Below are 15,778 nucleotides of genomic sequence, written 5' to 3' on the forward strand. Positions count from 1 at the left end.
AAGGCTGCAGGAAATAAAGCTAGAGTCATGACAAGGTGAGATTCGGTCCTTGCCCTTTAGGCCCCCATCTGTGGCTCGGAGACAGTCATTATCATCATCATGTCTTTAAGGTCAATAAAGAGTCTTTGTCAAGCTATTTGTCATGTCTGCTGCGTGCAGCATACTTATGGTTCAATATACTGAAACATTCACCTCAGTCTGTTGTTTATAGACTTATAGGTTATCTTATCTTTATTATTTTACTCTACAATCATAACAGTTGTAACTACCTAATTGAATAGGCAGGAGTGCGATTTTGTAGATGTGTTGTTTTCCAATTGGGCTATATTTATTTCTAGACCTCACGTCAACTAGACCTCACGTCCATGGTTAGAAGTGCATCCCATTCAAATCAGTTTGCATCAATGTGTCACTGTCGACTAATTTATTTTATTGGAATCCCAACTGCAGGAGGCAGAGCCAATTCATACAAAGGACGCCCTTGGGTGGCACACCAGCGAGCCACTGGAGGCAGTCTAACACTGGTCCTTGAAACAGTTCTACTGATGTGACGGTAGTGGAGGGGAGGGCAGTAGCAAAGTCTGCACAGATACAAAAACTGAAAGTGTGTTCAGTACAAGAGGCAGATCCACTAGATGTGGGTCTTGTCACCGATGAGCCAGAGGATCTCAGCTGCAGAATTCAAGCCGAGAGAAAAAGCGCATCCTCACTGCCTCAGGGCTACCTATCTTCTGCCTGGCTGGCGTCAAGGTGCGGAGACGAGGGAGGGAGCGCCCACTCGGTTAAAACTATCTGACAAAATTACACCCCGGTGACTCCGCACCTACCTTGGTAGAGACGTAGAGGTTGGGATGGCGAAGGAAACGAGAGGGAAAGGTAAGGTGCTCGGTTCAATATTTTTTATATAGCCTACCATGTCTCCTCCGGTGTCAAATCTTATGAGGTTATCAGGTCGCATAAGTCAACGTCTCAACCTAAATCATGTAAAACGATGCATGCGCGCAATAGCCCGCTGGCTCTTCTTGACAATCTGTTGGAATGCGTGATGTTACCGTTCAGTAGTCTATCAGAATATAAAACAACCCGTGTCCTCTGAGATGTTTGTCAAACGGTGTGACGTGTTTTTGTCGATGTTGCCTGAGTACGTTCATTGTAAAATATTTTGACACATGTAAGGTGTGATATGGTCATCCTGACCATTAACGACGGGAAAAAGCGCGCGCCAAACTTAGATTTGGACCTCGTTAATCACATATATTGAGCATATTAAATGATTTGGGTAAACCCTTTTCAGTTCCTGAGAGACTCAAACGCTGATCAATCTTTGTTGACAAGCATGCATTCAAGGAAAATTACATTGTTAGTGGATAGGCTATTATTAGTAGCCTATTAGTTGGACTATTGTTGTCCACACAAATATTTAACAGTATGAATTCGTGTATTATAAAAGTAAAACTGGACTTTCCAGAAGTAAAACAGGACGCACGAGTTGATACGCAGGTCGACGTTTATTGTCATGAGTCTTGTCCTGGAGGCAGAACTGAGCGAGTTCCTCTAAGATAGGCTAGCTGCAAAATTGGCTATATTGTAAAAATGTATGGGCTTATTTTAAGGTTAGGCGTTAGGGTTGGCATTGTGGTTAGGGTTATGTTTAAAATTAGATTCTATGACTTTATGGTTGTGCCAGCTAGTGACCACTGCAGAGCTGCCTCCAGAACAAGATTAATTATGAAAAACGCTAACATGCAGGTGATACAGTTAAATTAATGTTGTAATGAAGGTGTTATAACTGTTTTAACTGCATTTTCATTATACCTGGTTGATATCCAGTTGATCACCTTGGGGTTCAATACGTTACTGACAGGGGTGGACTGGGACCAGAAATCAACCCTGGCATCGACCCTGCCAGATGGCCAGTCCACCCCTGCTTACTAAAACACCAATGCACACATTGATACAATTGAAATGAATACAGTGTATCAAGGCCACTATATAGCATTCCCCAGGGAGAAGATGTGTTTTGTTGATTATGGAAATTGATAGTCTATTCTTCATGATTCAGTGCATTTAATGAAATATGAAAAGTTCAGTGTACAGTGCCTTGCGAAAGTATTCGGCCCCCTTGAACTTTGCGACCTTTTGACACATTTCAGGCTTCAAACATAAAGATATAAAACTGTATTTTTTGTGTAGAATCAACAACAAGTGGGACACAATCATGAAGTGGAATGACATTTATTTGATATTTCAAACTTTTTTAACAAATCAAAAACTGAAAAATTGGGCGTGCAAAATTATTCAGCCCCTTTACTTTCAGTGCAGCAAACTCTCTCCAGAAGTTCAGTGAGGATCTCTGAATGATCCAATGTTGACCTAAATGACTAATGATGATAAATACAATCCACCTGTGTGTAATCAAGTCTCCGTATAAATGCACCTGCACTGTGATAGTCTCAGAGGTCCGTTAAAAGCGCAGAGAGCATCATGAAGAACAAGGAACACACCAGGCAGGTCCGAGATACTGTTGTGAAGAAGTTTAAAGCCGGATTTGGATACAAAAAGATTTCCCAAGCTTTAAACATCCCAAGGAGCACTGTGCAAGCGATAATATTGAAATGGAAGGAGTATCAGACCACTGCAAATCTACCAAGACCTGGCCGTCCCTCTAAACTTTCAGCTCATACAAGGAGAAGACTGATCAGAGATGCAGCCAAGAGGCCCATGATCACTCTGGATGAACTGCAGAGATCTACAGCTGAGGTGGGAGACTCTGTCCATAGGACAACAATCAGTCGTATATTGCACAAATCTGGCCTTTATGGAAGAGTGGCAAGAAGAAAGCCATTTCTTAAAGATATGAGAAAGAAGGTGAGAAAGAAGGTGACACGGGGCAGTGGAAGGTGATTGAGATGGTGGAATCCTAAGTAAATGTTTCTGTTGAATGAATGTGTTTGAGGTATAGGTAAAAACACAAAGTATCTTGAAAACATGACTATGTGTGAAATACTTGGGCCCATCTTTGGTCTAATGAATTGAATTAGATAACGAACGCATGACAGATTGTGTGCTGTCCAGTGCTATACTGACTTCCTCAACAACAACACATGAAGCAATGGGCTTTGGACAGCATGGGTTGTGTGTCACAAAAGACACCCAATTCCCTAAATAGTGCACTACGTAAGGACAAAAGTAGGACACTATGTAAGGAATATAGGGTGCCAATAGGGTGCCATTTGGGATGTAGCCCCTGCCTGATTTTGTCCAAATTTCCTGAAAGTAGAGTGATAAAAGATTGATGAGCAACTGGTGAGTTTTCTTTAGAGTGACCCAGTCAGACCCATCCTAGTTTTGACCCAGTCAGACCCATCCTAGTTTTGACCCAGTCAGACCCATCCTAGTTTTGACCCAGTCAGACCCATCCTAGTTTTGACCCAGTCAGACCCATCCTAGTTTTGACCCAGTCAGACCCATCCTAGTTTTGTATTCATCATAACACTTTCTCTGACGGCGTTCGCTATGCTTTTTGAAAGGATTTAATATTTCATGACTGTTCCATTATATATTTAACCTTGACTCGACTCTGGAGACGTGACGTAAATTGGTCATATTCGTGAGCTGAATGATAATAAAATACCCATTGCAGGCCTTTATTATCCAGTTTCAGTAAGTCAAGCAGTATTCAAATTATGCATGACTCTTGGTGGTCCCCAATGTCTCTTTTCGCAGTGCCCAACAATGATGATTTTGTTATAGGGGTGCAATGATTTGTTATGGAGGTAATTAAAACCATGATGTCAAGGTCACATAAGTTATTGAGGTTAGTCTCATTTGTCTTATACAGTCACTGTTGGTTGGCTGATGATTGGACCGTAATCTCAGGAACTGAACACCAGAGACAGAATTACATTGCATACAATAAGGCCAAGTTATGGTCTTACTACTTAGTCTCGTTCACCCAGTCGGCTTTCTCTCGCAGTTGAGTCTGAGGATGAGGTTACTTTTACCAGGCTTTCCAATAATGTAATTTAGGTTGAACTGAAATTAGTTTTATAATGAAAACAATACAATTTTAAGAATCTCCCTCACCACCTGCCTTACAGAAGGGAGGCTAATGTCCTACCTGGCGGGTACAATAAGTACACAACAGCTATGAGATGTGATCCTATAAATACCAACAACAACAAAACATGTAGGGAGACTACCCATTCACTTGAATAAAACATTTTGCTAGAGTAACATGCGCTTATGCCACTGGCTGCTGACTGAAACACAGTGTGTGTCCCCCAAATGACTCTCTTTTCCCTTTATAGTGCACTACCTTTGACCAGGGCTCTGACCAAAATAATAGGGTGCCATTTGGGACACACGGTGGCAGTATGTTTTGAACCAGCCCAGGTGTTAGGAGAGGGAGCTCAGCTCTGTATAGTAGAATCCTATCCAGATCACATACCAGCCATGTCGCAATTGCATCTGCTAATTTACTGATTCACCTCAATTAGCAGTTGATTCAATGAGTAAAGAGAGATGAGACAGATAGAGAGACAGACATAGAGAGAGAGACAGATAGAGAGACAGACAGAGAGAGAGAGACAGATAGAGAGACATACAGAGAGGGAGAGAGACAGATAGAGAGACAGACAGAGAGGGAGAGAGACAGATAGAGAGACAGACAGAGAGAGAGAGAGAGAGACAGAGGGAGAGAGACAGATAGAGAGACAGACATAGAGGGAGAGAGACAGATAGAGAGACATACATAGAAAGAAAGACAGATAGAGAGACAGACATAGAGAGAGAGAGACAGACATAGAGGGAGAGAGACAGATAGAGAGACATAGAGAGAGAGAGAGATATAGAGAGACAGACATAGAGAGAGAGAGAGACAGATAGAGAGACAGACATAGAGGGAGAGAGACAGATAGAGAGACAGACAGAGAGAGAGAGACAGGTAAAGAGACAGACATAGAGGGATAGACAGGTAGAGAGACAGACAGAGAGAGAGAGAGAGATAGAGAGACATACATAGAGAGAGAGACAGATAGAGAGACATACATAGAGAGAGAGAGACAGATAGAGAGACAGACATAGAGATAGAGAGAGAGATAGAGAGAGAGATAGATAGAGAGACAGACAGAGAGAGAGAGAGAGAGAGATATATAGAGAGACAGACATAGAGAGAGAGAGACAGATAGAGAGACAGACATAGAGGGAGAGAGACAGATAGAGAGACAGACAGAGAGAGAGACAGGTAAAGAGACAGACATAGAGGGAGAGACGGGTAGAGAGACAGACAGAAAGAGAGAGACAGGTAGAGAGACAGACAGAGAGAGAGAGACAGATAGAGAGACAGACATAGAGAGAGAGAGACAGATAGAGAGACAGACATAGAGGGAGAGAGACAGATAGAGAGACAGACATAGAGGGAGAGAGACAGATAGAGAGACAGACAGAGAGAGAGAGACAGGTAAAGAGACAGACATAGAGGGAGAGACGGGTAGAGAGACAGACAGAAAGAGAGAGACAGGTAGAGAGACAGACAGAGAGAGAGAGACAGATAGAGAGACAGACATAGAGAGAGAGAGACAGATAGAGAGACAGACATAGAGAGAGAGAGACAGATAGATTATTTCAAGAGCTCATAACCGACTGGGCAAACACTTATTGATTCGTCATTGTTTCCACGTCATTTTAACAACAAAAAATCTATGTGATGTTGTTGCATCAACGTGGAAAACTGATTGAATTTGCAATAAGCCATCAACATAATGTAATTTTGTTTTTTTTCACACAACTTTTAACCTAAATCCAAAGGCATGGTGAAATGTTCTGTTGATTTTGCGTTGAATTGACATTAGTTGACAACACAACCAAAATTAAATCAAAACTAGACGTTGAAATGACGTTTGTGCCCAGTGGGAAACTTGTTCTTAGAAGGTTAATAGAGTCCTCTGTACATTGTAGCAGGAAGCTTTTCACTCTGTCACCAGTTGTGCAGTGCAGATTATTCATGATGTGCTGTAATATGATTGAGAGGAAAGCATTGCTACCCAGTTTATAATCGACAATAGATTTCCTTGAAACTAACAGACTAATTCAATTGTAAGTAGCTGTAACTGTAGTCCTTTCTTCAGTTTGTCATAATAGTCACAATATGATGTGAGTGATTATCCCTCGCTGAGCTAATGGCAAATCTATGGCCACAGCCATCATTCCAGCCATGCTCGCTGTTCTGCTCATGAAGATCATTTGAACCCTGCAATGCTTGAACACACTGGTATAAGATTGATGGCAAACTGCAATATGTAAGGGTTACTGTTCCTACCTTCATATCTCCATGATCTATTTTCTTTCAATACTGTTGCACCTTTGACTGTAGTGTGTAATCTCTGTGTCATTGCAGTTTGTAGATGGGACATTTTTTCTCCTTTTACTTTATTTACAGTAAAACAACTTGGCCTAGATATAGACTTTATTGTAATCTTTCTTATATTCACACACGTTCTTCTTATCTGCTTCATCATTACTTGAGATCTGTTCTGAGTGGATCTGTAGCTTTTTTTAGTTTGTCTCTAAGGATTCTGCCACATACCCTTTTCCTCTTTTCTCTATAGAAAGTCTTTCATTACCAAAAAGCAGCTGGGGATCAGTAAGGAAATTGCATTTTTGATAAGAGGAGATGGGAACATCCGTTTTGATTTTAGCAGAGGCTCTGCCAAACATGCCATATGATATGCACTTGGAACATGATTAATCAGTATTTCTGTTTCAGCTTCTCCTAAAAACATGATCTCCTCATTGATGTGAAGAACATCAGGGGTTTAGGGGTTACATGTGGTCTTTCACTCTTCAATTTCCACTTGATCAAAACCTTAGGTTGGAGACAGAAGTAGACTCCAGGCATGTACAGTGTTCTTTTAGTTGTTTTTTGGCTCTGTACTCCAGCATTTTGGATTTGAAATGAAGATGCATAAATATCAAACCCCCAAGCATTTTGGGGGGGGGTATGATATTTGTCCGTCTGTAACTTTCTCACTCATCATTATCCATGATTCATTCAGGACTATCTCTAATTATAGTAGCAGCCAAATGAATGTAGTAGTGTTTAGAAACATATTCTATTCTTATTTACAATAAAAGTGACTCCAAAATGTCACAATATATAATTTACCATTAATTTTGTTTGGGCACAGAATAATCTGAAACACAACCAAAACAAACAAATGCATCCAACATGCATCCTGCTCCGACATCCAACATGCATCCTGCGCCGACATCCAACATGCATCCTGCGCCGACATCCAACATGCATCCTGCGCCGACATCCAACATGCATCCTGCGCCGACATCCAACATGCATCCTGCGCTGACATCCAACATGCATCCTGCGCCGACATCCAACATGCATCCTGCGCCGACATCCAACATGCATCCTGCGCCGACATCCAACATGCATCCTGCGTCGACATCCAACATGCATCCTGCGCCGACATCCAACATGCATCCTGCGCCGACATCCAACATGCATCCTGCGTCGACATCCAACATGCATCCTGCGCCGACATCCAACATGCATCCTGCGCCGACATCCAACATGCATCCTGCGCCGACATCCAACATGCATCCTGCGCCGACATCCAACATGCATCCTGCGCCGACATCCAACATGCATCCTGCGCCGACATCCAACATGCATCCTGCGCTGACATCCAACATGCATCCTGCGCCGACATCCAACATGCATCCTGCGCCGACATCCAACATGCATCCTGCTCCGACATCCAACATGCATCCTGCGCCGACATCCAACATGCATCCTGCGCTGACATCCAACATGCATCCTGCGCCGACATCCAACATGCATCCTGCTCCGACATCCAACATGCATCCTGCGCTGACATCCAACATGCATCCTGCGCTGACATCCAACATGCATCCTGCGCTGACATCCAACATGCATCCTGCGCCGACATCCAACATGCATCCTGCGCTGACATCCAACATGCATCCTGCGCTGACATCCAACATGCATCCTGCACCGACATCCAACATGCATCCTGCGCCGACATCCAACATGCATCCTGCGCCGACATCCAACATGCATCCTGCGCCGACATCCAACATGCATCCTGCGCCGACATCCAACATGCATCCTGCGCCGACATCCAACATGCATCCTGCGCCGACATCCAACATGCATCCTGCGCTGACATCCAACATGCATCCTGCGCCGACATCCAACATGCATCCTGCGCTGACATCCAACATGCATCCTGCGCCGACATCCAACATGCATCCTGCGCTGACATCCAACATGCATCCTGCGCCGACATCCAACATGCATCCTGCGCTGACATCCAACATGCATCCTGCGCCGACATCCAACATGCATCCTGCGCTGACATCCAACATGCATCCTGCGCCGACATCCAACATGCATCCTGCGCTGACATCCAACATGCATCCTGCGCCGACATCCAACATGCATCCTGCGCTGACATCCAACATGCATCCTGCGCCGACATCCAACATGCATCCTGCGCTGACATCCAACATGCATCCTGCGCCGACATCCAACATGCATCCTGCGCTGACATCCAACATGCATCCTGCGCCGACATCCAACATGCATCCTGCGCTGACATCCAACATGCATCCTGCGCCGACATCCAACATGCATCCTGCGCCGACATCCAACATGCATCCTGCGCCGACATCCAACATGCATCCTGCGCCGACATCCAACATGCATCCTGCGCCGACATCCAACATGCATCCTGCGCCGACATCCAACATGCATCCTGCGCCGACATCCAACATGCATCCTGCGCCGACATCCAACATGCATCCTGCGCCGACATCCAACATGCATCCTGCGCCGACATCCAACATGCATCCTGCGCCGACATCCAACATGCATCCTGCGCCGACATCCAACATGCATCCTGCGCCGACATCCAACATGCATCCTGCTCCGACATCCAACATGCATCCTGCGCCGACATCCAACATGCATCCTGCGTCGACATCCAACATGCATCCTGCGCCGACATCCAACATGCATCCTGCGCCGACATCCAACATGCATCCTGCGCCGACATCCAACATGCATCCTGCGCCGACATCCAACATGCATCCTGCGCCGACATCCAACATGCATCCTGCGCCGACATCCAACATGCATCCTGCGCCGACATCCAACATGCATCCTGCTCCGACATCCAACATGCATCCTGCGCCGACATCCAACATGCATCCTGCGCCGACATCCAACATGCATCCTGCGTCGACATCCAACATGCATCCTGCGCCGACATCCAACGTGCATCCTGCGCCGACATCCAACATGCATCCTGCTCCGACATCCAACATGCATCCTGCGCCAACAGAGATGGCAGCCTCGCTTCGCGTTCCTAGGAAACTAGGCAGTTTTTTGTTTTTTTACGTGTTATTTCTTACATTGGTACCCCAGGTAATCTTAGGTTTCATTAAATACAGTCGGGAAGAACTACTGAATATACAGTGCCTTGCGAAAGTATTCGCCCCCCTTGAACTTTGCGACCTTTTGCCACATTTCAGGCTTCAAACATAAAGATATAAAACTGTATTTTTTTGTGAAGAATCAACAACAAGTGGGACACAATCATGAAGTGGAACGACATTTATTGGATATTTCAAACTTTTTTAACAAATCAAAAACTGAAAAATTGGGCGTGCAAAATTATTCAGCCCCTTTACTTTCAGTGCAGCAAACTCTCTCCAGAAGTTCAGTGAGGATCTCTGAATGATCCAATGTTGACCTAAATGACTAATGATGATAAATACAATCCACCTGTGTGTAATCAAGTCTCCGTATAAATGCACCTGCACTGTGATAGTCTCAGAGGTTCGTTAAAAGCGCAGAGAGCATCATGAAGAACAAGGAACACACCAGGCAGGTCCGAGATACTGTTGTGAAGAAGTTTAAAGCCGGATTTGGATACAAAAAGATTTCCCAAGCTTTAAACATCCCAAGGAGCACTGTGCAAGCGATAATATTGAAATGGAAGGAGTATCAGACCACTGCAAATCTACCAAGACCTGGCCGTCCCTCTAAACTTTCAGCTCATACAAGGAGAAGATTGATCAAAGATGCAGCCAAGAGGCCCATGATCACTCTGGATGAACTGCAGAGATCTACAGCTGAGGTGGGAGACTCTGTCCATAGGACAACAATCAGTCGTATATTGCACAAATCTGGCAACAATGGAAAACGTTATGTTTGGCGTAAAAGCAACACAGCTCATCACCCTGAACACACCATCCCCACTGTCAAACATGGTGGTGGCAGCATCATGGTTTGGGCCTGCTTTTCTTCAGCAGGGACAGGGAAGATGGTTAAAACTGATGGGAAGATGGATGGAGCCAAATACAGGACCATTCTGGAAGAAAACCTGATGGAGTCTGGGACGGAGATTTGTCTTCCAACAAGACAATGATCCAAAACATAAAGCAAAATCTACAATGGAATGGTTCAAAAATAAACATATCCAGGTGTTAGAATGGCCATGTCAAAGTCCAGACCTGAATCCAATCGAGAATCTGTGGAAAGAACTGAAAACTGCTGTTCACAAATGCTCTCCGTCCAACCTCACTGAGCTCGAGCTGTTTTGCAAGAAGGAATGGGAAAAAATGTCAGTCTCTCGATGTGCAAAACTGATAGAGACATACCCCAAGCGACTTACAGCTGTAATCGCAGCAAAAGCTGGCGCTACAAAGTATTAACTTAAGGGGGCTGAATAATTTTGCACGCTCAATTTTTCAGTTTTTGATTAGTTAAAAAAGTTTGAAATATCCAATAAATGTCGTTCCACTTCATGATTGTGTCCCACTTGTTGTTGATTCTTCACAAAAAAATACAGTTTTATATCTTTATGTTTGAAGCCTGAAATGTGGCAAAAGGTCGCAAAGTTCAAGGGGGCCGAATACTTTCGCAAGGCACTGTAAGAGCAACGTCAACTCACCATCAGTACGACCAGGAATATGACTTTCCCGAAGCGGATCCTGTGTTCTGCCTTCCACCCAGGACAACAGAATGGATCCCAGCCTAGATGGCATCATGAGGCAGGAAAATTATGTGGATATATTGAAGCAACATCTCAAGACATCAGTCAGGAAGTTAAAGCTTGGTCGCAAATGGGTCTTCCAAATGGACAACGACCCCAAGCAAAATTCCAAAGTTGTGGCAAAATGGCTTAAGGACAACAAAGTCAAGGTATTGGAGTGGCCATCACAAAGCCCTGAGCTCAATCTTATAGAACATTTATGGGCAGAACTGAAAAAGCAGGGAATTTTTACTAGGATTAAATGTCAGGAATTGTGAAAAACTGAGTTGAAATGTATTTGGCCAAGGTGTATGTAAACTTCCGACTTCAACTCTATATAACTTTGAAAATACATAAATACAGCCGTTATGATGCATTTTGCTGTATTTCTGTATTTTGAAAGTCATATATCTTCAAAACTTGATTGCAACATTTTTAAGACAATATCAACAATGGGCAAATGAAACTAATACCCAAATATAGTTTTTCAAATCAAATCAGATGTTATTTGTCACATGTGCCCAATACAACACCTCACAGTGAATGCTTACTCACAAGCCCTTAACCAACAATGCAGTTTAAGAAAAATACCTAAAAAAAAAGTAAGAAATAAAAGTAAGAAATAATAAAATAGCAGCAGTAAAATAACAATAGCGAGGCTATAAATAAGGGGTACCAGTACAGAGTCAATGTGGGAGGGCACCGGTTAGTCGAGGTAATATGTGCATGTAGGTAGAGTTATTAAAGTGACTCTGCATAGATAATAACAGAGAGTAGCAGCAGCGTAAAAAAAGGGGTGGGGGGGCAATGTAAATAGTAGCCATTTGATTAGATGTTCAGGAGTCTTATGGCTTCGGGGTAGAAGCTGTTTTGAAGCCTCTTGGACCTAGACTTGGTGCTTCGGTACCGCTTGCCATGTTAGTTTGTTGGTGATGTGGACGCCAAGGAACTTGAAGCTCTCAACCTGCTCCACTACAGCTCCGTCGATGAGAATGGGGGCGTGCTTGGTCCTCCTTTTCCACTTGGTCCTCTTCTCCACAATCATCTCCTTTGTCTTGATCACGTTGAGGGAGAGGTTGTTGTGCTTCCACCACACGGTCAGGTCTCTGACCTCCTCCCTATAGGCTGTCTTGTCGTTGTTGGTGATCGTGCCTACCACTGTTGTGTCATCATCAAACTTAATACTGGTGTTGGAGTCGTGCCTGGTCGTGCAGTCATGAGTGAACAGGGAGTACAGGAGGGGACTGAGCGCGCACCCCTGAGGGCCCCCCGTGTTGAGGATTAGCGTGGCGGATGTGTTGTTACCTACCCTTACCACAAATCCAGGATCCAGTTGCAGAGGGAGGTGTTCAGTCCCAGGGTCCTTAGCTTAGTGATGGGCTTTGAGGGCATTATGGTGTTGAACGCTGAGCTGTAGTCTATGAATAGCATTCTCACATAGGTGTTCCTTTTGTCCAGGTGGGAAAAGGCAGTGTGGAGTGCAATAGAGATTGCATCATCTGTGGATCTGTTGAGGTGGTATGCAAATTGGAGTGGGTCTAGGGTTTTTGGGATGATGTTGTTGATATGAGCCATTGTAACGGATGTGAAACGGCTAGCTTAGTTAGCGTGGGCGCTAAATAGCGTTTCAATCAGTGACGTCACTTGCTCTGAGACCTTGAAGTAGTAGTTCCCCTTGCTCTGCAAGGGCCGCGGCTTTTGTGGAGCGATGGGTAACGATGCTTCGAGGGTGACTGTTGATGTGTGCAGAAGGTCCCTAGTTCGCGCCCGGGTATGGGCGAGGGGACGGTCTAAATTTGTACTGTTACACCATGACCAGCCTTTCAAAGTACTTCATGGCTACAGACGTGAGTGCTACGGGTCTGTAGTCATTTAGGCAGGTTACCTTAGTGTTCTTGGACACAGGCACTATGGTGGTCTGCTTGAAACATGTTGGTATTACAGACTCAGACAGGGAGAGGTTGAAAATTTCAGTGAAGACACTTGCCAGTTGGTCAGCGCATGCTCGCAGTACACTCTCTTGTAATCCGTCTGGCCCTGCGGCCTTGTGAATGTTGACCTGTTTAAAGGTCTTACACACATCGGCTGCGGAGAGTGTGATCACACAGTCGTCCAGAACAGCTGATGCTCTCATGCATGTTTCAGTGTTACTTGCCTCGAAACGAACATATAAGTAATTTAGCTCGTCTGGTAGGCTTGTGTCACTGGGCAGCTCTCGGCTGTGCTTCCCTTTGTAGTCTGTAATAGTTTTCAAGCCCTGCCACATCCGACGAGTGTCGGAGCCGGTGTAGTACGATTCGATCTAAGTCCTGTATCAATGCTTTGCCTGTTTGATGGTTCGTCGGATGGCATAGCGGGATTTCTTATACATTTCTGGGTTATAGTCCTGCTCCTTGAAAGCGGCAGCTCTACCCTTTAGCTCAGTGTGGATGTGGCCTGTAATCCATGGCTTCTGGTTGGGGTATGTACGTACAGTCGCTGTGGGGACGACGTCACCGATGCACTTATTGATGAAGCCAGTGACTGATGTGGTGTACTCCTCAATGCCATTGGAAGAATCCCGGAACATATTCCAGTCTGTGCTAGCAAAACAGTCCTGCAGCGTAGCATCTGCTTCATCTGACCACTTTTTTATTCACCGAGTCACTGGTGCTTCCTGCTTTAGTTTTTGCTTGTAAGCAGGAATCAGGAGGATAGAATTATGGTCAGATTTGCCAAATGGAGGGCGAGGGACAGCTTTGTACCAATCTCTTTGTGTGCTCTGCATGCATTTTGGGTGGAATTTTCTTTGATAGGCGTGTAAATGTATTGTGTTTCAAAAGTGATATTGTAAATTGATCTGGTCACTGTTGAATTGTTTACATTTTCATTTGATTATTATGTCTGGATCTCAAAGGCTTTTTTCAGTCTGCAGACAAATAAGCACAGAGACAACAGACAGTCCTTGTCATCTGTGATTCCTGTTTGTAACACTACTCAGAAAAACCATTTCACTATTAAAGTGAACGTTAAAGAGGAGAGATGGTGATTATCACAGATACATTATGAGGGTTGAGCAGACAAGCAGCTTTGTCCTCAGAAGTCATTTGAAAAAGTAAGCAGTGCAATCAATAACCCAGACAAACACATTCCCTAGACCACATTGTTTTCTGCATTAATGACTTCGGCTGGCATTGTACCTGTAATGGTCTGAGTTCCGTTCCTTCATTTATTTTCAAGCATACTAAACATAATGAACTCTGCTTATTGATAAGATCCACATTGACTGCTGCAGAATAATACTCGAGACCAATGATTGCGGTTTAATAAATGTATGTAGATAGTTTTTGTCATTCTTCTCTGGCAGCTTTGCTGTGTGATGGGCTGAATGATATTAGTGAGATCCCTCTGTTTTCAGTTTCTGAAACAGCTACCAGCTGCCACCTGACTGGCTGATAGGTGACTGAAACAAGGAAGAAAATGCAGACTCGTTATTCTTTATTTTAAGTTTGGACTACATTTGAAAGTAAATGAGTAAGTAAATGACCATTAAAAGACCCTGCACTGCGGTGCCTATGACCATCAACATTAGGCAAGCTTTGGGTGTTGTCGGCTATGGCCGGCGCACCTCTTGCAGCTGATCAATTGATGTTATAAAAATCTTTGTATTGTAATTATCTTAATTCCTGGAGCTGGAATCATGTCCTCATTTAGTATAGATTATTTATTTATGTGCAGTTGCTGTAACATGTAACTTGAATTAGTTTCAAATTGGCCAACTCCAATCTGGTTTTTCAGTTTCTGCCCAAATGATTGTGTCCTTCCTAATTTGCACAATGATTGGGATTCAGCACAGAGCTAAAAATAGCCCTGTATGAGAGGAGGCAGTGACAGACAGCAGATACACACTCACTCTCTCTCTCTCAATTCTCAATTTCAATTTAAGGGCTTTATTTTCATGGGAGACATATGTTTACATTGCCTAAGCAAGTGAAATAGAAACAATAAAAAAATAACAGTAAATATTACACTAACAAAAGTTCCAAAAGAATAAAGACATTTCAAAAGTCATATTATGTCTATATACAGTGTTGTAATGATGTGCAAAAGGGAAAATAAAAATATATAAATATGGGTTGTGTTTACAATGGTGTTTGTTCTTCACTGGTTACCCTTTTCTTGTGGCAACAGGTCACAAATATTGCTGCTGTGATGGCACACTGTGGTATTTCACCCAGTAGAGAGGGAGTTTATCAACATTTGATTTGTTTTCAGATTATTTGTGGGTCTGTGTAATCTGAGGGAAATATGTCGGCAAATATGGTCATACATTTGGCAGGAGATTAGGAAGTGCAGCTCAGTTTTCACCTCATAGCCTGTCTTCTCTTCAGAGCCAGGTCTGCCTTCGGCGGCCTTTCTCAACAGCAAGGCTATGCTCACTGAGTCAAAGATTTCCTTCATTTTGGGTCAGTCACAGTGGTCAGGTACTCTGCCACTGTGGACTCTTTGTTTAGGGCCAAATAGCATTCTAGTTGGCTCAGTTTTATTGTAAATTCTAATTATCTTTTTGTTTTCTCATGATTTGGTTGGGTCTAATTGTGTTGCTGTCCTTAACCAGCTTCCTTAGGGGGCTCTTCTCCAGGTTCATTTCTCTGTAGGTGATGGCTTTGTTATCCAAGGTTTGAAAATTGCTTCCTTTTAGGTGGTTGTAGGATTTAACC

The 15,778-nt window shown here is 43.8% G+C and overlaps 1 protein-coding gene across 2 annotated transcripts in view; it reads left to right on the forward strand.

The window, feature by feature from the left end:
• Positions 1-561: 561 nt before the first annotated feature.
• LOC110507771 (membrane-associated phosphatidylinositol transfer protein 3) overlaps positions 562-15,778 on the forward strand; it is a 156,833-nt gene continuing 141,616 nt past the window's right edge. For both annotated transcript variants that reach the window (XM_036965164.1, XM_036965165.1), the window contains exon 1: positions 562-876. In XM_036965164.1, the coding sequence (XP_036821059.1) occupies positions 852-876 (25 nt within the window). In that variant the 5' untranslated portion in view covers positions 562-851. The remainder of the gene's footprint in view (positions 877-15,778) is intronic.

Source organism: Oncorhynchus mykiss, chromosome 27 (assembly GCF_013265735.2).
Source record: "Oncorhynchus mykiss isolate Arlee chromosome 27, USDA_OmykA_1.1, whole genome shotgun sequence".
In the NCBI taxonomy this organism is placed as follows: Eukaryota; Metazoa; Chordata; class Actinopteri; order Salmoniformes; family Salmonidae; genus Oncorhynchus; species Oncorhynchus mykiss.